Source organism: Lutra lutra, chromosome 2, assembly GCF_902655055.1.
Source record: "Lutra lutra chromosome 2, mLutLut1.2, whole genome shotgun sequence".
Lineage (NCBI taxonomy): Eukaryota > Metazoa > Chordata > Mammalia > Carnivora > Mustelidae > Lutra > Lutra lutra.
This window is the reverse complement of record NC_062279.1, coordinates 108,185,945-108,211,000: the sequence shown is the minus strand read 5'-3', so window position 1 is coordinate 108,211,000 and position 25,056 is coordinate 108,185,945. Positions and strand designations below refer to the sequence as shown.

Below are 25,056 nucleotides of genomic sequence, written 5' to 3'. Positions count from 1 at the left end.
TTCTTTATCCATCCACCAGCCCAGAGGCTATTAAGTCTTTCCAGATGCTTTTCTTGGGATAGAAATGGTTTTAAAATATTGGGTATCTGAGGAGTGGTGGAAAAAATTGGAGTCTTTCTAGTATTACATTATAATTTTAGAAATGCTTCATTTTAATTGTTGATGCTCTTCATATGTGTGTGATAGTTACTTCAGTTATGAACTCATATATTTGTTTTTGCAACCTCTCAAGGAATTCATGATTTGTAAATGAACATTTAGGCGAGGAAGGCCTAACAGCCTTTGTAAAACTTAGATGATCGTGTTTTAGCTGTTGTTGTGGTTTTTACCATGTTTGATACAAGCCTAATAAATTTTAGCATTCATAATGGAAGACATGCAGGCGATTGCCAGGCCATGTGAACAGATGGGGGGCAGCAAGCTTTCTTGTATTATCGATTCCTGTTGGATAGAATAAAAATGCAGTTATTTCCAATCTGCAGGACACCAGGGTTTCAGGGGTAGGGTGTGGTGGCAGATTATAGCTCTCTTGGTGCCCCATGTACAATACTCTCCCTCCCTGTGGATTCTTAAACACGTAATAACAATAATTACAGTGATTTCCCAAGCCAGAGCATAGCAGATAAATGATTCCCGTCATCTTTGAGGAACTTCACCTTAAAAGCTTAAAGGCTGATGACCATTCCCCCTGACCCTTTAAAGAAACCAGAGGGAAAGAAGGGTTGATGTTCTTTTTTCAGTTTATATAAAACTCTTAGCTTTCTTTCATTTTTGAGTTAAAGGTCCCCTGACCCTCCAGTGGGAATTATTTTCCTGCTCAAGAGAGTAAGTAGGGATATAATACAGAGGTATGCTTCCTATCTTTAATGCACGTTTCCAACAATTGCTACTTTCTCAGCTCCCTTAACGATCCCCAGATCAGAGCGTGTGTCCTAAAAGATGGTTCTCATTTGGGATCTCTGTCTTTGATCTGGACACCTGCTTCTATTTATAGGTCTCTGAGATCTTTGATTAAGATCAGGTTTTCTATCCTTTCATAACTCCCCTCTGGCAGGGTAGTCCTTGCTAGTTCTTTAAAGACCCTGCTTTAAAATCATGAAGTTTTACACTGGCATAATTGGCATTTTTAAAAGTAGAACTTAAATTCATTCTGGAACATTTTTAATTTTTGATTTTATTCATCTGTACTGTATCTCTAAAAAGAAATGTTCAGTCACATAAATTGAAGTTTTCTTCTTCATGTTTGTAAATAATAATAGCACAAATCTTATTTTAAAAGAAGCCTTTTCAGACCTTCCAGGCTGTTAAGCAAAGTCTATTTGTTGCAAATTTATTGTCAGTTTTTTTTTTGTTGTTTTTTTGGTTTTTTTTTGGACTCTATACATTTTCCAAAGTTAAATTGGTATTTTCTCAACTTGGGAGATGCTGACAATGAAATCAGATTTTTTTTCAATAATTCAGTTTTTTCACAAGCAAAAGAAAGATAAGTGTTTTTAGCCCATTGTGTTTCGGAAATTCCTATAAAGAAAGACCATCTCTCTAATTTGTACTAGACTTTTTGTTTTCATCTACAAGGCTTTAATACCGTTGTTTTACCTACTGTTTTACTCTGGTAAATGATCTTTTGTGGGAAGATTTTGGGCATTAGAAATATCAGGGAACTAAGAGCAAATAAAAATTCAAGTAAATAGTTTGTGGCCTGTTTTTTCTCCTTGCATTTGCTCAGTTTTGTTAGCTGGGATCGTTTTGTCAGCCTAAATGTCCCGTTTTAAGTAAAAAATAACCGGTGTTTGGGTAAAAGACCTAATCTCTCTATATATTTTGAGAGATATGTCTTATAAAACTTATTCCAGGTTTTCTCAGCAAGTTACAAAGCTGCCAGAAACTATGTAAAATTATACTGATGTATGTTGCATTAGTTTAAGAGAGCTCTGACTTGTCAAATGAATAAACAAATTTACAAAAGTTATAATTTTACTTTTTTTTTCTTTTGTCTTGTCTCTCCGTTTGGTAACATTTTGGTAACATTTTGCCTCTTGCCAATCACGTTTAGCTCCAGAACTGTATAAATATTAATGATCAGTCTTTTCTTAGAAACAAAACAAAACCCCAAACAGACAATCAAAGCGGATCTTTTCCACGTGTGCAGTTTGTTTTCCGCCCTGTGTAGGTCTCTAGTACTGGGTCAGTGTTCCAGATTTAGGAAGGCCTGGGCTTAGCAGAAGCCTGGTTTAAACTCGAAGTTCCGCCCCACACATGCCTCCTTCTTAGGCTTGATTTCACTAATTGTGTTCACCCTGTCGGTACAAAGAACTCTGTCTCAGGGAACTTACTTTGGGTTTTTTTTTCCTGCCACCTCCCCAGTGTCCATCCTCCACCCCCCCACCCTCCACCGTTTTTTAAAGGAAAAGCAAATTACCTGATTTGCCCTCGGGTTCGGACCCAAGTCCTGCTGTGTGTGTCCTGCTTCTTAACTACTTGACACTCTGTACTTCTAAAGTGATTGAAAAAGAAGCCATCTGTCCTATCCCAACACAGAGGCCCAGCGCTTCTGGGGTTTCTGGAGGAACTGAATCCGCTGCCCGGCCCTTGGGCACCACGCAACGGGAAGCTGGAGTGGGAGGGTGGGGTGTGGCAGAAGGTGCTCCTGTGTTCTTGAGGTCAGATCCCTGATCCTGGAACAAACACGAGCCCAGGGGTTTTCTTGAGGAATGCTGCCTAGCCGTACCCCAGGAGCCTCCTCCAGGAGCGCTTTTCTCTCTCATGACCTCTCCCTTGCTCATCTGTACTTTCCCCACCCCAGTTCAACCACACCTTTCTTTTCTTTGTCCTTGTTTTTTAAAACTGGGACAGGGAAATTAAAATCACTTAGGGCAGCTGAATGAGAAAGAATGCTTAGCACCCTGGAGCTGAGGCTAGCAGGAGTGGGCAGCGAGCTGAGCCAGCGTGTGTGTGCCTGCGGCGTGGGTCAGGTCTGCCCTCCCATGGCTGTACCTCCGTGCCATCCTCTCTGGCTAGCTGGTCCCCCAGTCCAGCTGGTTCTCCTGGAAGTTTGGTGCTAGGGGAGATGCTGGCACCAAAGAAGTGGGGAAAATACTTGAAAACCATCTGCTAGGGCACCTAAAGTGAATGGTGTGCAAACATATGCAAAGCAATGTGCAAATGTAAGCTGCTTAAATTCCTGAATGGATGCCTTGCATACCTAAGCTATTTTGCTGTATATGATACATAATTATGTCTGTTATTAGAAGGGAAATGGAAAGTTGGCAGGGTATCAGACATTTCATTCTCCAGGTTAGATACTACAATCTCAGGTGCTAGATGGCAAAATAAATCTAGATAGCACTCCTTGCTTTCCAGCAGAAGGAAGCCAAACACCATAGCCGTAAAGAGCGCACGTGTGACTGGACAGTGTTGTCAGCGTGCTTCCGCTAGACCAGGTAGTGTGAGGAGAGGGTGATGGGATGGAGGCAGACTGACTTGAGGTCTTAGGAAGAAGGTTTCAGACTCTTTATATGACAGATGTGCATTATCCTTGTAAGGTGAAAATGCATCTGTGTGGAAAAGACATCTGGAAATGATCACATTTTGCATAAATAAATGGTACTTGGTTTCAAGTACCAGAATATGGTACAGACTGAAAAAGCACTAAGTCAGGTGTTGAGGTTCACCAGTGAAAGTTCTTTCTAATTTATACTGGAAAAGAGGAAGGGTGGGGGACAGATCATTTTACTTTGGATATTTAATTGCCTTTGATGTGTTTCATGTGATATGGGAGAACAGAATAGAGACCAAAGTTTGAGCTTCACTCTCGCCGCCAGACTCCAAGTGCACTTCTGCAGCGCTTGCTCTTCTGCCATCTAAAAATAAATCAGAGTTTCAGTGCTTAGTATTTTCATCCTTTAATGTTTGAAACGTGAAATATATAATATCATTGCTCTTTTGCCTACTTTGATTTGTTTTCCTTCTTCTTTTTGTTTTAGTGGCATGCCCTCTCCCGTGAAGAGCAGGCTAAATATTATGAATTAGCACGGAAGGAAAGACAGCTACACATGCAGCTCTACCCGGGCTGGTCTGCAAGAGACAATTATGTAAGCTCCTTCTGCATACCAATAGCTCTCTACCTTCGCTCATTCTTCCTTTCTGGTTTTTTTTTTTTTTTTTTTAAGATTTTATTAATTTGACAGTGAGTGAGAGAGAGAGTGATATCTGCACAAGCAGGGGGAGCAGCAGGCAGAGGGAGTGGGAGCAGCAGGCTCCCTGCTGAGCAGGGAGCTTGATGCAGGGCTCGATCCCAGGACCCTGGGATCATGACCTGGGCCAAAAGCAGACGCTTAATGGACTGAACCACGCAGGCGCCTTTCTGTTACTTTTGTGATGAAAATGTGTTTTAGAGTACAGTATCTCCCCCATCTTACCTCATTCACTGAGGACACATTTCAGGACCTTCAGTAGATTCCTGAAACCACCAATAGTACTGAACCCTCTATGTACTATGTGTTTTCCTGTTCATATATACCTATGATAAAGTTTATAAAGGAGACAAAGTAAGCATTGACAATAATATAGAACAAAAACATAACAATATACTGTACTAAAAGTTATGTCAATGTAGTCTGTCTCCCTCAAAATATCTTATTGTACTATCCTCACCTCTCTCCATATGATGATGTGAGATGATAACATGATGACACGAAGTGAGATGACTGATGTAGGCATTGTGAAGTTCTGTTAGCCTTCTCTTGGCCTGCTGACGCCATGTTAGAAGGAGGATTATCTGCTTCCAGACCTTGGTTGACCAGGGGTAACTGAAACTGTGCAAAGCTTTGAACTGTCATAGCTTTTTACCCTTTGGTTATATAATACACGTTTAAGGTAAAACTTAATCCAAAAAATCCACTAAAATGTTGGTGAAAAATGATTTTTTTAAAAAACCTTTAATCTCAGGGTGCCTGGATAGTGCAGTCAGTTAAGCAGCCAACTGTTGATTTCATGGTCTCAGGATCATGGGATCAAGCCCTGCCTTGGGCCCTGCACTGAGCAGCCACTCTGCTTGAGATTCTCCCTCTCCTCCCTCTGCCCCATTACCCAGCTCGTGCTCTCTCTCTCTCTCTGTAAAAGAAATGCCTTTTTTTTTTTTAAAGATTTTATTTATTTATCTGACAGAGATCACAAGTAGGCTTTAACCCACTGAGCCACCCAGGTGCCCCAAGAAATACATCCTTAAAATAAAAAATTAAAAGCCCATAACCTCATCATGTAAAGGTGACATTAGTAATAACTAGTTACATTATCTTCCAGGTATTTTTTTCTGTGTATATATGGTTTTTTAACTTGGATGTGTGTGTGTGTGTGTGTGTGTGTGTGTGTGTGTGTGTACATACAGTTTGATGTCATGCTTTCATACATAAGAAGCATTTTTCTGGGGTGTCTGGGTGACTCAGTGGGTTAAAGCCTCTGCCTTCAGCTCAGGGCATGATCTCAGGGTCCTGGGATCGAGCCCCGCATTGGGCTCTCTGCTCAGCAGGGAGCCTGCTTCCTCCTCTCTCCCTCTCTGCCTCCCTCTCTGCCTACTTGTGATCTCTGTCAAATAAGTAAATAAAGTTTAAAAAAAAAAGCATTTTTCTGTTTAGCATAGTGTTTCTATGTATCAATTTTAATGGCTATATTATTTTCAATGAATGTCACAATTAACCATTTTTTCCTGTTTCTTAGACATTTAAATTACCATTATTTTACAATTGGAAATCTACAGTGAAGCTATCTATACATAACAGTTTTTTTTTCTGTGTTTATGGCTATTCTTTCTGTAGGATAGATCACAATAGTGGAATTGTTCAGTTAAAGGATATAAACATTATAAAGGCTCTTTGATACTTAATGTCAAATTTCTTTCCAAAAGGATCTAATTCTTTTTCTTTTTAATATGTTATGCTAGTCACCAGATATTATCTAATTCTTAAGAAATATGTATTCAAGTGACTGTTTTGCCACAGACTAATTAAAGCTGGACTTAAAAATTTTTTTGTTTCATATTACTGTACCTTGATGTCTAGTATGTATTTTATTCAGATGGAATAAGTATTATATTTTTTAAGTTGTACTAATTGGCCAGAAATATCCCATTTATAAGGCCCGTTATTTTATTATTTTAGAATTTGTAGATTTTACTAATGTGGTCTTGATACAGCAAAGACTATTACTGAGAAAGTATATTATAAATTATATATTTCAGTTTTATATTTTATTAAAGGGAATAATTTTGAATATTTAAGTTCCTAGTTTAAAATTTTTGAAGTTCATTTTCAGTGTTCCATGTGCACCTGGCATTAGAAAAGCCAATTAGGACAGCCTTAATATTACATAGAGTTGTCCCTTTTCAAAAGGGTGAAGGTGAAACCATTAATATATAATTTAATGTGTGACCACTGCTGTAGATGGTCCTGTGGGGCCCCATGTCTGAGGTCAGACATCCCATATAACGGGACACCAGGACTTTTGGCACACATTTATTTCCTGTAACGTGCTCCAACGAACGTCACCGCTGGTCGGGATCTGAAGCTTAAGCTTTGGCTACAGCTTTGCCACAGGAAGGAAGAGTCGTGGGCTTGCTACTGAGGAGCAGCAGCTCCTCAGACTCTACTGAGCTCTTGTTGGGTTGTTTTAATAAGTACCATATGCCTGTTGTCAACGGTCTTAAATGTTTTCTGTGATATTTTCTAATCCTTACAGTAATTTAGGGTCATGAATAGTGTTATGGCATCTTAATGCAATATGGGGGAAATGAAGGGGTCAGACAGGTTAAGTCATTAGTCCAAGGCCACATAGTGGCTAAATTGCAGTTATACCCTGGTCTCCCGGACTCTGAAAATCTATGCAGTTTGCCTTCTCCGCAGGAGACTAGCACAGTCTTTCCAGCGCCTTCTTAAGTCGACTGCTCTAATTCAAGAGTTTTCTCCCCTGAGCTGTGCTTCTGTTCTCTGGGCAACAATTAGCATCTTTCTGGACAGATTTGACTCATGGAAGAACTATGCTATGTTGTGGATTTGTATAGATTTAGCATTGCTTGCAGCACATCTTTGAGAGAAGTTTCTGTTCTGAATCTTAGGTAAAGGGTAAAATTTTAAAAAGAGATAAACACATATTCTGTCCCTCTCTCCTTTTCTCCATTTGGGGAGATGAGAAGAAAGTAGTTTTGAAAAAGCCAGTATAATGTGAATTTACCTTTAAAATGTTCTTCTGCAGAATTTTTAAAAGAAATTGTTTGGCATAACTTGATTGTGGGATTCCCCTGGAATGAATGGAAAACCCAGCTTTGTTACATACAATTTTTATAACAATAAATATAAGCCTATTAATTACCATGGCAAACAGAAGTTGATCAAGCGATAGTGCTTTAGCTAAAGAGATTATTTTTTTTAAGATTTTATTTATTTATGCATTTGACAGACAGAGATCACAAGTAGGCAGAGAGGCAGGCAGAGGGGGGTGGTGGGGGAGCAGGCTCCCCACTGAGCAGAGAGCCCGATGTGGGCTCAATCCCAGAACCCTGGGATCATGACCCGAGCTGAAGGCAGAGGCTTTAACCCACTGAGCCACCCAGGTGCCCCTAAAGAGATTATTCTTAAAATAGCATGGGAATGGAGTCTAAACAAGATGCATGCCTTGTATCTTAGCAGTTAGTGTCCTTATCCTCATATTAAATATTATATCAATTTTTAATATTAAAATGCTCTATTCTGTGGCAACATAGATTTTATAACTTCAGTACTTATCATTTTTATTTTTTGTAACTTTTATAACCAAAGTTTTCATAAATCAACAGTACACATATTTTCTTAGGTGAGATCAACCAGATATTTGTATTGTTAGAGTTTTTTAAATTTAATGCTTAATATCCCCAGTATTATATATCATTTTAATGAAGAATATTTTCATATTAACCACACGCAAATGAGTTTTTTGTAGAAGCTGACATCAGAACATCCAAACTACTTGTCTTTTTTGTCTGCATAAAATGTTGGTTCTCTTGAAACAGTGGTTCATACCGAGAATCTAATACAGGTCATTTCACAAAGGCACTAGCGCTCCGACACCTCAGGCCATGGTCGGGTATGTGGGGCCTGCACAATGCAGCAGAGATGTGCTGAGACGCTCAGATGGTGCTCTTTGGAGCCAAGAGCCCTGTGGGGAGGGCCTGAGGGACCCGGCCTGCTGCAGCCGCTGGAAGGAACTGGGTTCTGGCAGTGAGGGCCACCTGAGGGAGGGGTGGGGACAGACCAGACCAGGGTAGATTGGAGGTGAGCAGGGCTGAGACGATTCCTGGAAGAGCTGGCACTTGACATGAGTGTTGAAGGGTAAATGGGAGCCCGGAGGAGAGAATGAGAAGTTCCTGACATATGAAACAACCTCATAGTATCTTCTGAAAACCACAGTTATGCCATTTGCAAGGAAAATAGGGGAGGCCCTTGAGAAGCATGCTCTCCTTCTGTCTGCTCCTCTCCTCCCAGAGTGCTTTTAATAACAGCGTTAAAGGCAACTCCATTATTTTTGATGGGCCATTTCCCAGAGGCATGAATATCTGCTGTTTCTGAGGATAGTTTGAGTCAAGCTCCCAAAGCGCTAAAGCTTCAGTGGTCAGGCCGCGGGACGTGTAGGAAAACTATCCTGAGGTGCATAAAAACAGACTTTTACACATTCACACAGGATGTGCAATGCAATCTTACAGTTTTAAGTTGTTAATGTGATTATCACAGCAGACAGAAGCTAGAACTATTGGATGTGATGTGTGTTCTGTATTGTTCTGTGAAAATACCATCCTAATCCCGGGTGGCCATTTACTGTACACAGAAACTGAATATGTACTGTGTCTATTCCCTATTATAATTACTTTTTAGGGGAAATTATGAAGAAAAACAGAAAATTAGACTACCATAAATGGGACTTAAAGTTGTAAATCTGTGAAGGTGATTTTAAGATGTATTTAAGATTGCAGGAGTATTCGTGTTATTGTGTCTATTTTAGGATACAAGGTCCAAATTTGCCAGAAGTATCTTTGAAATCACCGTTCATTTTCTCAGGCTCAGTCTTACCTTTGTGCCACTATCCTCGATGAGGTCATGCCTGTGCCCTGGGGGCTAAGGATCTTCACCTAATATTGTGAATTTTTAATGACATGGTGGAATTGAGAGGAAGGGACCTTTATCATGAACACTACCAGAAGTGGGTTCCAAGTGTGGTGGTTGATAACAGAATGCCTCCGTAAGTGGGCTTGGCTTGAGTGGGCATCTGTGGTCACAGGTCTAGGACATCACTACCCTAGTGTGTAAGTGGGAGACCACTTCCATTGTCAGTTTTGATAGTAAAATACAAAGCAGGGGAGTCAAAGGTCACAAAGAGGTAAGAATTTCTCTCTCTTTTGCTGTTTCTAGGTATAGATGGTCAATTAAAGAGTGAGAATGAGGCACTTCTCTTTGTTGCCTACCTGCCTTTTGTACCGTTGTGTCCCTTCATGCCTGTGATCGCAGTCCAGTCTCTAACGTGACCGTGTGTCCGTCTCCTTCCAGGGTAAGAAGAAGAAGAGGAAGAGAGAGAAGCTCCAGGAATCGACGTCAGGTAGGCATACCATGTGACCTCCCAGCCCGCTCTCCTGCGTGCGACAAACACCTTCTAAAGCAGTCTGTATCTCCTGCACCTGTAACCCGTGGTTTTCTAAACTCTGCTTTCCTTCCTGACAATCTTTAAAAATGTCTAAAAGACCTTTCTTTTAAATGTGACTGTGTGAAGGTACGTCTGAGCGCTCCTTCCCCAAACCCCGTCCCCAGAATCTTGGTGGTTGACTGCGGTGGCCTGTGTCTCGTTGTTGCTGTTGTTGTCTCTGTCCTGACACTTCTGCTGAGCTTCTGTCTCCACAGCCCCTCACAGTGACAGCGTCTGTTCTGATTTTGTAGTACACTACCTTATGTGTCCCTGAGAATCTTTTCTGTGGTTTGGGTTTTCTGAAATTACAAAACATGACAACAGGTTTTATCTTTCCTGGACGTTAATTCAAGGCATCAACCAGTGAGGTCCTGTTTATTACTTTTTCTTTCGTTAAAAGGAAGGCCACTACTTGTACTGCACAAATAAAAACGGCTGGTATAAGAACCATAAAAAGTAAAGCAAACAAGCCCACATGATGTTGTAGCTACTACGTATTTGGAATGTACAAAAACCTCTTCAATAAAAATTTGTTAAAGACACAATTTTCTGCAGGTACAGGTCCAAGAATGACAGCTGCCTACATCTGAAACATGGTAAGAACGATTCTCTGGTCCTCCTGCTGACGTTAGTTATAAACAGAGGCAACTTGCTTGTGAATCTCCTTGCTCGCGCTGATGCATTCAACACTGCTCCTTTAAAGAGGAAACGCCATCAAAATCCAATTAGTGCTTTTAAAAATCGGATGGTTTTTATACCGGCTATGTTTTTGTAATATAGTATGTGTTTCTCTCTTCTTTTCTTCCTTCCCCTCTTGCCCCTTTAATCTTTCTTCTTTCCCTTTCCCCTAACTCTTCTCAGCTGTTCCTGACCAGTGGCAAATCTGCCTGCAGAAGGAAAAAAACAACAAAACCACCAAGGCCTCTTACTCTGCAAGCCCAGGGCTGAGTGTGAGGTGCCCATACCCATTCCAGCCCAGGACTCAGAAGGGCTTGCTCTAGAGACTTCTTTTCAGTGGAGATGATATGTAGATACTTAAAAGTAATCTAGTGAGAAAGAGGGGCTTTATGTATTTTTTTTATTATTTAAAAATATGGCATGGAGACTTGATTAACTGTATTCTGCAAGCAGGCTCTTTTCTTTACTGGTGAGCATTGCTGGATCCCAGTCAAGTATTCATAGGTGATGTTTAGTTGTTGTTTTACTGTAGTGACCATATTTTTGACCAACTGGCCACCAGCCCGGTGGGAACCTGGCTTTGTAAGTGGACTTAGTTGTGCTGAGCTTTGAATTCACATACATTGACATATTTTCCAGTGACAACCTGTTCCTTAAGGCGCTACCTTCGATTCTGCTCCCTCTCCAGCTGCCCACATCCAGGTTCCATCGGGTCTGTCCTCGTGGCCTATGTTGGTTGAGTCCTTCCTCTCATCATGGCCCAGCCCCCACTTTACTGTCTGGATTATTGGAATAGCCTTTAGATAATTTTCCCACCTCCAGCTTCTTTTCTGCCAATCGAGCCTCCATGTTGCTCCCAGAGGGATTTGCTAAAACACAAATCGATTGTGCCACCTCCCAACTTGAGAACGGTCAGTGCTTTTTGTTGTCTGGAAGATAAAGTGCAAACCAGCTAGTGTGGTTCTTCCTACCCGTACCCTCTCTTGGCCTCTCCCTTTGGTCTCTCTTCCTCGCCTCCATCCTAGCCATCAAGAGTCCTGGGCTCAGTCCAAACAAGATTATTAGCAGTTCCCCCCACACACCGCCGCTGCCGCACATGCCGTCCCTTGCTTGCAAAGCTCGCTTCCTCTGCCGAGGAAAGGTGGGTGGGTCTGCAGTGTTTCTGAGGAGAGACCAGTAACCTACAGACTGGGTTCTTGGCTAGAACACATGACCTCCGCTTAATATTCTAGAACTCCATTTTGGTGCTGAAATTTCAATGGACTTTCCCAGAGAAGCTTGTAGACATTTTGGTACCAGATAGATAGGAATTTCTAATCAGCTGTTTGCCTGGGCGGTCTCCTTGAGCTATTCACTATCCACTTTCCTCAACTGTGAAACGGGAGTAACACTCACCGCCGACGGCTGTTCATGTATCTTACATGCCTGCCTTCTTCCCTCCATCGCTCACTGAGACCTAACCCAGTTGCCCTCTCCTCTGTGAAACACTCCTGATCTTGAGTCAGATTCCCTGGGTTCTTCAAAATGCCGTCGTATAATTTCATGATATCAAAACTCTTCTAAGCTGAGGGGCAGGCTTCTCTCTGGAAAGAGGATCTTCCCTTCATACAGATGACCAAATAAGATACCTGAAAACTGGTATCACAGACGATGTCCATGTTTAACTCCCTTTAGTAGCTACTAATGGAGAACCTCTTCTGATCTGGCTTCCCAGCTGGGTCATTAGGGACCCAGAGGGGACACAGTTCCAGGCCCTGTGTCATAGTAGAGGTAATTCTGGTAGCAAGCATGTACCCATGCTTTTTGTATTTGATTTTTGCATTCTTTTTTTTTAAAGAATGTTGTCCTTTTAATTACTGAACACTTAGGTATGGGCAGCAGCTGTTCCATCCTCTGCTTCTCAGTGGACAACCCTCCCAAGTACAGTGTCCTGAGGACCTATGGTCACTCCAAAATCTTTAACACTATTTCTATTAAAAATCATGCAGAAACAGGTTTCTATACTTCAGAGTTTGGTATTTGGTTTTGTGTCCTTAATCAATATTATGTAGTATTTTAGACAAGATTAGGCAAAGTGTATTTTGTCCTATAGTGTATCTCAGACATCTTTTAATGTCACAGCTGTCACTGTGCTTTCTTGTCACTTATTTTTTTCTAGAAGTGAAGGTGCTCCTTCTACCCTGTCCCAGAAAAAGTGCCTCCCCTGTGCACCCCACCTCTGCCCCAGTCTCAGCAGCTGCTTTGGCTTGTTGGTGTCCTTCACGTTATGAGTCTGTAGTGTCTCTCTTGCTGCCGTTGCTGGGCTGATCCTGCAGCTTTTGAAGTCACTGGACTCCTTTCAGAGAGCAACACTGCCAGCCATTTGATAAGAACTGCAGGGAGGAGCTCCTGATTTGCATTCATAAAAATTTTAGTAAATTAGGAATGATACTGTTCCTGCCATTGCCCCTCCCCTTTGTTCTGGGAATTCAGAACTTCTTTACATAAGGTAGTTGACTTGTTTCCTCAGTGGTCAGCACTTAGCGAGCACCTAACAGATGCCAGACAGCGTCGTAAGACCTGGACGATAGTGCTGAGCGAGGCTCTCATGGTGCTTACATGGCTGAGGCCAGTTACTGCATTAACAGGACAGTATGAACACGGTCATAAAAATAAAACAGGGACTGACTTGGGGGTCTGCTTTAGGTGGGGTGGTCAGGAAAGACCCTTCTGAGAAGGTGATAGCTGGTTATCCCTGAAAAATGGAGGGTATTGTGTATGTGGTTCTGGAATAGAGCAATAGCAGAGAAATGAAAGACGTGGGAGCCGAGCATTGCACTGTGGAAAGGGCTTAGACTGGGAACGAGGCCACCCAGGCTTTGGGATGCCCCTCCCACCCTCCCCAACCACGTGAGGCCTGGGGGTAAGTAAGTCCTTTAAAGCCGGTAGACAGGTCTTCCTCCCTGGGTCCTGAGGCCTCTGAGCTCCCCGCTATCCCCTTGCCTCCCAGCTGCCAGGTCTGTTTAGCTCTGCCATGGTCTGTACTGCCTCCCAGTGTCGTGGAAGTGACTTGGGTCTCTTGTATTTACTGATTTGTAGTCCTCGTTCTCTGAGTGGTTCTGTCAAAGCAGCAGTCTGGTCTGGAAAACGACATGTAGACAGTGTGGCTGTTTTTCAGTTCTGTGTAGTTCACCTTCTGCCTCCCCCCCCCCCCCCCCCCCCCCCCCGGCACGGGCGCCTCAGAAGCACTGCCTCTAGTTTGGGGGTTGGATTCCCCACTAACGTGAGCCTCTGGTGCCTCGTTTGCCAGACTACAGCCACACAAGTGCTGGCTTCCCAGTCGGAACAAGCCAAGCCCAGATCGGATGTTCGATTAGAGCTAATCCTGCCAACAGTGGGGAGTTAAATCTCTCAAGACTGGTTTTGGGTCTGGAGGGAAGTTGCTGAGCATTAGCTAAGTCTCCTCCTCCATGAGGCAGAGCTGCTGGAACCTCATGCCCAGGAGGGGAACGTCCTGTGACTCCGACATGCAGATATTGAGAGGGTTTCTTTCTCTAGCTACACAATGAAACTTAACATTATCTTGGTGTCCTGTTGCATTAGCTCTTTGAGCTCAGGTGGCCACACGTGTCTCACCCAGGCTAGAGAATTCTCATTCTTCTGAACTAGTGCAGGACTAGTCACAGTAAGGAAAACACCCCCCACTTAATAAGGAAAGGCTCTCCTCAGTGAAGAAACACACTCCCCAAAACTTGCATTTCTTTTCCTAAAAGATACATGTTTCATCTGATGCTTTCATTTTCTGGTGGGAAATATTACTGCAGGTGCCCCATGGCAGCCTGACGTAGAAAATTGCCCGTGAGCAGTTCCTCATACACCCAGCGTGTCCCTGTATTTCCATGTGTTTGTACTTCCAGGCTTTATAAACACACCCACTCTGGTGAAATCCAGTTGAAACGAATGAGTATCAACCTAGTCTCAGTGCTCTTCAACAACTTTTAGGATAATTGGAAGTGGGCTCCATGAATGACATTCTTCCAGGTTAGAGGTTAGACATTCCCAAGCTCTGTAGTCTTTCAAGGAAGCCAGATTCATCCTTATCTTTTAGGACTAACTTGTCACTTGTCAGAATGCTGGAAGCCCAGGGCCCTGGGGAAGGGGTCTGCACACATTCTCTGTGTCCACCTGGAAGGCCACTATTGTAAACGCCATCACTTCGTTCTTCAAACATCACGAGGACCACTGGCAAGGCAGGGACTGCACTAGGCAGTGGGGATACTTGCTAAATGGACTCTTACCATGGACTCTTCCTGGAGGAGCTTTCAATTTAAGAAGGTAAAGACCTAAAATTAGGTAATTATAAAAACATTTGATGCTATAAAGGAGAGGGATGCCTTATGCTAAAACAGAGTAAGAAGTATCTAAATCAGAGTGAGTCAAGGAAGGCTTCCTGGAGTAAGTAACTGTTGAGCTGTCTGGTCATGAGAGGAATTCTTGGATTTGACAGAACAGTGATCGTGTTGCCGGGAGTTTCCAGTGTTTCCGTACAAGCTTATTTGGAGAAAGTAACATCTCAAGAGTTTGTCGGAAGTCCGAGATCCTCATCAAATACTGAAATTCCCTTTCTTCCCGACTTAGTCAATATTCCTAAGGCATTAAAGAAGCAAAGAATTTGCATTTTTGAAAAGCTGGAGAGAACTGTCCCCCCCAAGTTTACCAACTTAAGAACCCAAGTGGCTTATTAACATTTACTTTAACAAAACAAATACAAACATCCCATCTTAAAATCACATAGACCGAAAAGATATTTTTATGATACCTCAGCATACTTGATTATATAACATCAGTGAGCTAGCTGAAGAGAAAGAACCAGCTATCTAGAAGAGAAACCCACAGAGATACACACAGGCGCCCATTGCAAAAACATAGCTTTTTGACTTTGGTGTAATCTCTACCTTGCATAATTGACAAACTGAGAAAACTCTGTTTTTTACTTCCGCCTTATATCCCTGGGGCCAAGCGGTGTGTGGGAGAAGTAGTTTCTAGTGCCGTAGATAGTACAGCAGTTGACTGTGCAGTGCTTGGATTTACGTCTTCTAAAAACTCTAACTTTCCATTGGCGGGTGCTGTTGGGGAGCCTGGTGAGCTGTTAACGGAGGCCGGGGGACCTGGGGCCGCAGGGGCTTACACAGCCTCCCTACAGAGCTCAGCGTAGGGCTGGAGGCCCCTTCAGGACTGGCCATGGGGCTGAAGCCTGAAGAAGGTCTTCCAGAGCCTGTGCTTTCCTGGGGTTAGGGAGCAGTCTGTGTTTAGTAGTCTCGTTGAGAAAAAGTTTTTGATGCTTGCCCTGGTGAGTTTGCCACTTCTCCCTCATCTTTGCTCTGAGTTCTGTGCCCCAAGAGCAGATGTAGTCATTAGGTATCAGTAAGCCTCCAGGAATTTTTCTGGGTGACCCGTCAGTTAGAAAGCAAAGCCAAGCCCTTACAAAATAAGAAGGTCAGAAACAGAGGAATCTTAGCCTCGTCCAGTCTCAAAGTAAAAATTAAGGCTTTAAAAATGGGAAAGTGAAAAATATGACACCCTGCCTTTCATTTTTCATCTTTTTGTCACGTGCTTGGCACTAAGTCTGTTGAGCACTTAGAATTGTCACTGAACAAGCAGGAGATGTGCTAGGGGCTCTGAGAAAGTTAGCCAAAGGCCTGGAGTCGAGGGGCCATCAGATGGAGAGGACCCCGTAGGACAGAGCAGCAGCGGCTGGCATGGCTGTGCTGCCTCCATTGGGCACCAGGTGACACCCTGCTCACATGGGCCCAATGCTCACCTGCAGCAGGCCCGGCCTGGCGAGGGGCAGCAGGGGAGAGCAGAGAGGAGCCTCCTGCCTGGTATCTTGCCAAGTGGCTGCTGGTATGACATTTGATGTGGCATCTGTCATGTCATGGTTGGCAGGCTGCTCTCCTAGAAGATGGAGATCTAGGCGGCCTGGAGAGGCTCCCGAATGACGCCTTCTCTGTCTGAGGCAGCGGCCTTCTTGTGACTTCCTTCCTTGTATGTTTGTCCACAGATTCCTGCTAAACTTGTTACAAGTTCATAGAAACCTTGTAGAGGAGTCACAAGGCAATGACACTTGATTACAATGTCTCTTACTAGGAACTCTGTAATAAGAACATTCAGGAAGGAAAATCCAGACGTCTGGCAGGAAGGGCAGGCTTGGGCACACTGTCCTGAAGGGAGAGGTGGCCGAATCACGACACTGTGTGGCTGGACTCTGCTGTGTGGAATGTAGGTTTTCCAATTCTGACCATTCTCTAGGACACTTTATACTGACTCATACAATGGAAGCCTTTGATGGCAAGAAGAGACAGTCCATGTTGGAGTAAGGAAAATGGGGAAGTCCACTGCAAGGATGCAGGAGCATCTTGTGGGAGCCAAGATAGCAATGCACATGGCCCAGGGAGAGGACTAGAAGAGGGCCTGTTCTTACATCTGTCCCCCAGAATTGCTTCCTCCTCCCTTCTGTAGATTGACTTCCTCAGTTCTTTGATCCCCATGTCCAGAGCTCCCAAGCTTTCACATTGTTAGCATCCATGTCCCAAAGAGATGATTCAAATTCCAGGGAAGGGACTCCGCTAAGCCCAGCGTGGGTCACACTTCGGCCTTAACCCATCATCAGCTGTAGCCACAGGGGACGGTCACATTGGGGCACATCGCTCTCATCACGGCTGTACTGGAGTTGGGACAGTCCAGAGGGGAGTTAGGCAGCAACCCCACATGTGTCTGCTACCGCTCACCAGGAAGCGGCTGGCTGGGGTCTGCCAGAGCAGCGGACAGGGTGATCGTCTCTCGCCAACCCTGCCCAAGCGAAGGCACAGGTGATAGCTTTTAAAAATCTCTCCTGTGTTGCAGCGCCCTTTCTGTCTCCTTTCCCCTCTCTCATGGTCAGGAGAGCTAGAATTGTGTTTAAGTTGCCTGGGGAAACAAATGGGGAACGGGACCCCAGCTACCAAGGTTGGTCACGTGCCATTAACAAATAATAGGAGAGGGAGAGGCTCCTTTAAACCCTCTTGAGACATGTAATATTTAGTATTGTTCATGAAAGAGCGTGCAATTGAATTAAGATCAATGCACTTAAGAATAGTTTATAGAACAAGAAAATTATTTTGGACAAATTTGGTTTAAAAAGAATGGTTTTCTCAATGAGCCATCTGGAACTGTTGAGGAAATGAGCCCTTCTGGGTAATGGTTTCCCAGAGAACTCTGGGTTTACTACTTTAAGTATGAAAACATGTAATTTGTTTAACTCTTGAGTTCAACCTCGATCTCTTTCAACAGAGTACATGAAAATTAAGTATTTTTTAATACTTTCTGATGTTATTTTACAGAGCACATAGTGTATGCTAACAAGGAGTGGGTGCTGTTTGCCGGTATGCTAAGTGATTGCAAGTAAGGTGGGATTTTAAGAAATCTGCTCTTCATAATTTACGTGTCTTAGTCATCGGGGACTCTGCTCCCCTAAAGTAGTAAGTTCTTCTGGTCTGTCGTATAGATTCAGGAACAAGGAAAAGAAGCTTATTTGAATGATTTGTGAGTTAAAAGTAGATGGGCTCTGAGTTGGGATATGGAGGACCCTCTTGCAAGGAAAGGTAAAGTGTGCTGGGTTTGTGCCTGAATTTTGCGATAGCACCATGACAGCTTGAGGTTTTTTTGTTGTTTTTTTTTTTGCCTGCTTTCCTCAACTGTCTTCTTTAGGACTGAGGCTGCCAGCTAACTGAGATCCGTATGAGTGAGGGGGACCCTGCTTTACAACATCCGTGAGCTTGGTTCTTTTTGGCAGAAAGAGTGGAAAATGAGAGCATTTCAGTGGGACAATACTGCTCACCTTTTTGCTTAAGTTTTAATTCATACTAACCTGACACTTCCTAAAATTTTAGGTATGTTCTTTGAGAATATAACAAATTTTTGCTGCCCTTTTGGGATTACTTTTCTCAATTACTGAGTTGCTGGAGATATTTTATATTTCCCTAAGAGACATTTTACAGAACTCTTCTACAGGTAATTTTCCACCCGAAGTTCTATAAATAGTGCGAATCTTGCATATTACCTCAAACATGTTGAGGTTGGGAGCCTCAGGAATAGAACGGACATTTCTGGACCACATTCTGTGTCCGGGGTGCTCTGAGAGATGCCCCTGCTTGGGGTCCCTCGTGCCACTCTTGGGCCAGCCCTGGGCAGGGGAGACCTCGGGCCTACAGGCTGGTGAGCAAACCCCAGGAACGGGGGCAGGGCCCCACGGCCGCCATGCAGCAGGGTCAGGCTCCAGCCGGGGTCGGTCGGTCTCTGCCCCCCAGTCTCCACCTGCTGCAGTAACGAACCTTTATTATGTCCTGCAGATGCCAAACACTTGCCCGCTCACCACACACAGCACCTCCTTTATGAAGGGGGAGCTTACGGCTTCCGTTATGCAGATGAGGAAACTGGTAGGTTCCGGTAACTGACCTGAGATGACGGGGTAGTACGCTGTAGCCGGTGTTCAGACCCAGCCCAGGGCTGTCCTCTGAGCTCTGCCCAGAGCCCACAGCACACTGGTGCCTCTCCAGGCCCCCGTGCTGAGACACCTGAGTACATGCACACACTCACAGGTGTTTAACAGGGAAATCTGGGTCTGAAAAGAAAAAAAATAAGGATGTGCTGATTCTGTTGCTTCATGTTTAGAAAATGAAGTTAGCATCTTTGGTAGGGGAAGACATACAGAGAAATGTGAATTGGATAAAGAAGTTGGAGGTGGGAGGATAAGGTGGGTCTACCTAGTTATTGTCTTCCTCAAGCACTTCAATTTATAGAACTAAAATGAAGTTTTGAGGCTCTCTTATTCCACCCTTTATTTGAGAAGATCTCTGTGTTGTTTCCAGAAGCAGCAAGGTTCTGGAGGACCTGCCCTGGGAGGCACAGCCCCCTGATGTGATCTGTGTGCCCACAGAGCAGGCGCAACAGAAACGATCATAGCAGCTAGAGATCTTCCCCCAGAGAAGTTAGTAATGGTTCCGGGCCTGCCTCAGGGTCCTCGCAACACTGCAAAGTCTGCTTTCCCTGATGATTCACTTTGAATAACCCGTGGGGGCGGGGGGAATGGCAACTGCATGGATCCAGTACCCCTGCCTCCGTCTGTAGAACATGGACCCAAGCACAGGGCCCAAAGACACATCCTCGTGCTGCTCCCCTCCTCCCACCCCTTCCTCCCAGTTCTGGGGATCCACCGCGTCCGAGCCTGTGGCTCGCGGACTGACTGGTCTTCCCTGGCTGGGACTCCGGCTGACTCAGCTGCAGAAAGGAGATCTGTGCCAGCCTTCCTCACCATGTATTATCCTTTTTCCCTTTTTCCAAAATCCGAGCAGTGTTCACCTACAAGGAGCTGGAGTTGGTTTTTATAGGTTATACTTTCCACCTTAAAGGAGAATTTAAATTTCAGAATTAACGTCTTATGCCCTTTGTTCTTGTTAGCATCCTGCTTTCTAGCAGACCGTAACATCTTGGGCTGGGCAGTGAGCTCAGTGCACACCAACTCCGCCGAGCTGTGGACTGGGGCCAGACGGGTGGTTGGAAGGTAGGCAGGAGAGAAGAAAGTGGATGATAATTTAGCTCCAGGATACGGTGCAGAAGCCATATATTTAGGGCTCAAGAGCAAATGCTGCCGCCCAGAGGTTGAGTGACCTTAGGCCAGTTTGTTCAACCTCACACAGCGCCCCATTTCCCGATCTGTAAATGGGCAAGAATTCAGGGAGCTATCGTGATGACAGGATGCCGTGCACACCGGGTACATGTCCTGGTGTCTACACATCAGGACTCAGCAGACATTGTTTTCCTTCCTTCTCCCTCACCAGCATGCACACAAGGCCACCCCTAAGTCACAAGGAAAGCCATGAGGCTCTGACCCCCGTGGGCCCAGGAGGCCTGGGTTCTCTCCAAGGGCCACCTTGGACCGATCATTTAATGACCACGTGCCTCAGTGTCCTCCGTGATGCTAGGGCGGGTCACGCTGGGTCCTGTGGCAGCCTGCTCTAGCCCTCCGCGCCACTCTCCTTCAGAGACACTGCATTGCGCAACAGGAGAGTGAGTTCACGTCCTGAAATAACAGGTTTCTGTCAGTTTGCCCCTGGGCCAGGCACCAGGACTTAGGCAGTTGGCGCGAGGTGTGAGGCGTGCTGCTCTAAGGCAGTTTTTGCAATTAAAATCTGCCTCTGTTCACCTCTTGCAAAACTTCTCTCTGCTCCTCTCCCCTCAAATGTCAGGTAATAACTAAAAACATTTTAAAGTTCTTCCTCTTTACTAGTAACATTTGGTGGGGGTGGGGGGAGAAGGATCTGTAATTCCAGCCCAATTTTTTGGGATCCTCAGCATTTCTGAACAAGGAAATGATATCACCTAAGTCATGGGGCTGGGGGCCGGTCTTCCCATGTGGTTCCTACAGGCTCTGCTGCCCCCAGCTTGGCCCCGACAGCTTGAGCTGACCCTCCTCTCCTCCACCTCATCCTTACTAAAGGGCTTGTTTCCTTGGCCCCTGCTGCAGGGGGACAGCCTGGGGCAGGGGGCTGGGCTGTGGACCCCAAGGAGCAGGCTGGTGAAGCACTCATCTTCCAACAGCACCTCATGTTGGAGCTTACAGAGAAGGAATCTCCCTTCTTTCCCTGCTTTTGCATCAAGGCCTGGACATTGCTAAAGCCTCAGAGTTAGTGCTGTTTATCGCCCAGAAATCGAGCTACTCGGACAGTCTTCCTTAGCCACCCCTTGACCACTCGGGCTCTCCCCATTTGAGTTCCAGGTTCCATTTGGTTGGTGGCCTCTTTTTGTCAAGATTGGAGTTTGGTGCAGGAGAACTTCAGAGGTTTTAGCTGGCCGGTGGGGGTGGGTGGCAGAGGGGACTGTCGTGTGCCATCTCCAAACCCTCGAGGACTGGCCCTCGCAGGAACTCCGGCCGAGCCCAAGCCTTAACATCTGTACGATGGGCCCTGCTGCGCTGCCTTTGAAGCGGGAGCGTAATTGCCAGCTTTGATGGCACCGACTTCACTGGTGGGTTGGGCTGCGCTGGGGCTCGCCTGGCCCGGCCCAGCCACAGCCCCCCACTGAAGCCTTAGATGTGGGAAGTCTCCAGTCTCCGGAGCCTCATGCCTGTGGTTTCTTGAAAAGAATCTTGATTTGACCTGTTTTATATCTATAGAGCAACTCTGTAAGGCCCCCGTGTCTCCCCTTCGGAGGTAAGACTTGGTCTGCCCCGATGGTCCTGCATCTTAAAGAAGCAACCACATTTGGTCGGTCTTGTTTGACAGCAAAGACAAATTCCTGGCCAATTTTAGTACTAGTTATGCTATTAGGAGGACCAGTAAGAGGACACTGAAATAATGAAATAACAGTGGGAAGTTAGGAGGCTGTAGAAAGAAACGGCTTTATTAGGAGATGTTGAGATTCTTCCCAGGGAAGCACATGGCCACTCTGGACAGCCCAGTTTGTCTTAGTAATCATGTGAGTGTGCTCAGCTCCAGAAAGGGAGAGGGCAAGGCCCTGCGGGTGTGGTGGGCAGGGGAAGGCCAGGACGGCATAGGGGGCTGAAAGTGTGCTGTACTGCCCCAGATGGTGTGGCTTCCTTGAGCGGGGGCGGGGAGGTGGGCACAGTCCTCAGCCTGAGGCTGGGGCCGGGCTGGGTCCTGGCAGAGGGACATCCCGTCTCCTTCAGCACGCAGTCCGTTCTTATCACCCCACTTGGCCCCAGCTGCTGGTGGCTCCTAGCCCAGGCCTGTAAGGCCGTTCCTCATCTGGAACAGCAGCGTGAGCCAAACCTTTGAAAATCTGTGCTGCAAAAGCACATGTGAATAGGGGTCTGCGGGCTGCCTTCCCCGTGGGTCCAGGCTTTGCTCCTTTATCCTTGGAAAGGTAGGGTCCTTTTTGGCTCTTTGATTCTCCTGTGTGCAGGCGCTATACCCTGCTGAAATTTCAGACCCCACAGGGCTGTAGCAGGTGCTGGCCTGCTAAATGGGGAAAGGGTAGTTCGACAGGAGAATGGGAACTGGAATGGGCATTGCAGGCCTCCACAGTCACCAACATTCTGTGGCTGATTTGCTCCCGTTTTGTGTTTTTCAGTAGCAGCCTATGTACATGGATCATTTCTTCACGGTTTCCATCCGTCCTCTTGAGGGACAGTGTTGACAGTAGTTGCATTAATGATAAGAGCAGCTTCCAGGTCACTGGAGTGCTGATGGCCCTAACACTGCTCAGCCCGCCAGGGGTTCCGTGCATTCCATGTCCCCGTGCACACAGGCACACGCATGTGGAACCAAAGCAAAGTCTCTGTTAAGTAAGACTTACCCTCTAACGTAGTCCAAGGACTTAGGGCTACCATAGGGTTAGCCATTTTAGCCATCACCTAGTCAACAAAGTGGACTAACTCTTAAGTGCAGAGATCTTAAGACATGTACTATATACCACAGAGGCCAAAGGCCTGTGCACATACACACTAACAGTGTCTCATTTGTTCCTTCTTGAGGTGGAAAACGAAGCTCATTCCCAACGTGCAAGGCCAAGGCAGCGACCCCGGGACCTCTGCTGGAGATGGAAGCTTGTTGAAAACCCAGACTGTCTCCAGGGCTTGTCCAGTCGACCCCAGTGGAGAATTGACACCACCTTTACCCTGAGGTCAATGCTAGAGACGCTGTTCCATAAAGACAATCACTGCCAAACCCCCTTTCATCTTCTGCAAGAGCCAAGTTCCAAAATAAAGCGTAAAAGGTTTCCTAAACGAGAAGTACAGAGCCCCCGAGAATGCTAGCTGGGCCGAGCAGCTGCCCTCCCTTCTCTTCGCGTGCACTTCCCAGAGCGTCTTGCGTCCATACCTGTAAACCTTTTGGCAAGGACAGTAACTTGGCTACATCCGCCTGCCAGGAGCGACTGGAGCCGGCAGCCAGCACATCCATCACAGTGTCCCGGTGGGGGACTTTGTGGAAGAATTCCCTCTTTGTTTCCGTCTTCATTTTTTCCCCCCCATCCTCCTTTCTCCTAAAGCTTTTATTTAACAGTGCAAAAGGATTCATTTTGTGTTTGCTTTTTTTTTTAACTTGAATTTTTTAAATTTTCACTTTTTAGTTTAAACTTTCTTGTTGTATATTTTGCTAGCTATGAGCTTTTGAGTAAAATTCAAAAATCTGGAAAAGTCTGAAATAAAAAATGAAAAGAAGCCGCCCTTTTCTGAGCGGTATCTTGTCAGACAAGTGGATTCTCTGTGAATTACTTGTAACAGTGGCCTCTCTGTCCTTGTAAGGTGTTTGATAGAGCTAAGTACACGGAACAGCCAAACCCACCCTGTCAGTAGCAGTGGGCAGTCCTAGTTCATTTTCTTTTTCTTCTGATCACCTTTGTTTAATGGTAAACCTTAACCGTTACTTTCAGCAGGCTGGTTTGCAGTGAATTTTCATTTCTTTCCTTTTCACCCCCTTGTTGTAAAAAGCCCAGCACTTGAATTGTTATTACTTTAAATGTTCTGTATTTGTATCTGTTTTTATTAGCCAATTAGTGGGATTTTATGCCAGTTGTTAAAATGAGCATTGATGTACCCATTTTTTTTTTTTTTAAATAACAAGGCACAGCCTTTGCCCCAAACTGCCATCTAACGTTTGTCATTCCAGTTTGAGTTAACGTGCTGAGCATTTTTTAAAAGAAGCTTTGTAATAAAACATTTTAAAACAACATGTCCTTAAAGAGTGAAGTTCCTTGACACTCCAGAGCTGGTGGTGACGAACCGCTTTTGCCGGCCAGGCCCAAGCTGGCTCTTCCACACCCGAGGGTGCCGCCGCGCAGTCTTCTCCCAGGGCAGGCCGGCCCCTGGCTGTGGGAGGGCACCTTCCCCTTTCCCCAGGACACGCAGTCCTCACAGGTATAGACCTAGAAGGGGGCCAGTGGAAAGACGACGTTCACCAGGATGCAGACAGGAGTTTCTTCTTCCCTGAACACCACAGACCAGCCTCATGGGCTCCAGCCGTCGGCAAGTGCACAGGTCATTTTCCATCATCAGAGCTCACCTGTTCTCAAAACAGGGCTCCTCCAAAGCAAGGGGTCCTGTGCTGAAGGTAGGTTTTAACTCCCACTGATCTCCCAAAAGTCAACATTATCCCAGTTTTCAGTTTCTATTCCATAATTTTCTCGTAAGCTTTTATTAGGCTAGCATATGAATCAGCTAATTTAGCAAAAACTATATTTAAAGTTTAAAACCAGTATCTCATGGGTTGCTGTATTTTGAACTAGTTTGAGAACCACCGATACCCCGGTCTAACTTAAATCTCTTGCTGAAAGTGTCGTCGGTTTCCCTTTCCCAGGCTCTGGTACAGCTGGGGAACAGGTGGCAGCCACACTTGTACTAACCCTCCATGGACTGTACTTGAAGATTGCCATTAAATCACCCCTCCAATTTCTCTTCTCCAGGCTAAGTGATCCCAACTCCTTGAACCTTTCATCATCAGTCCTTTAATCATTTTCATTACTATCCTCTGGAACCTCTCCAATTCCTCATCATTTAGTCCTGAACTTGAACCAGGGGAACCTCCATTACGTTCAGGAGACCTACTTGTTAGAAAGGTTTCATATTCATTTGAAAATCATCTGACTCTTCTTAATAACACGAACCAAACAGTCTAATGCTGCCATTCAAGCTCCTTCTGGGAGTTA

General features: G+C 45.1%; 1 protein-coding gene across 4 annotated transcripts in view; it reads left to right on the top strand.

The window, feature by feature from the left end:
- LEF1 (lymphoid enhancer binding factor 1) overlaps positions 1–24,081 on the top strand; it is a 119,913-nt gene extending 95,832 nt beyond the window's left edge. For 2 of the 4 annotated variants that reach the window (XM_047718175.1, XM_047718177.1), the window contains 4 exons: positions 3,984–4,091; positions 9,567–9,615; positions 10,255–10,295; positions 22,886–24,081. In XM_047718175.1, the coding sequence (XP_047574131.1) occupies positions 3,984–4,091; positions 9,567–9,615; positions 10,255–10,289 (192 nt within the window). In that variant the 3' untranslated portion in view covers positions 10,290–10,295; positions 22,886–24,081. The remainder of the gene's footprint in view (positions 1–3,983; positions 4,092–9,566; positions 9,616–10,254; positions 10,296–22,885) is intronic. The other 2 variants (XM_047718174.1, XM_047718176.1) reach the window with 1 other exon arrangement.
- The last annotated feature ends 975 nt before the right edge of the window (positions 24,082–25,056 follow it).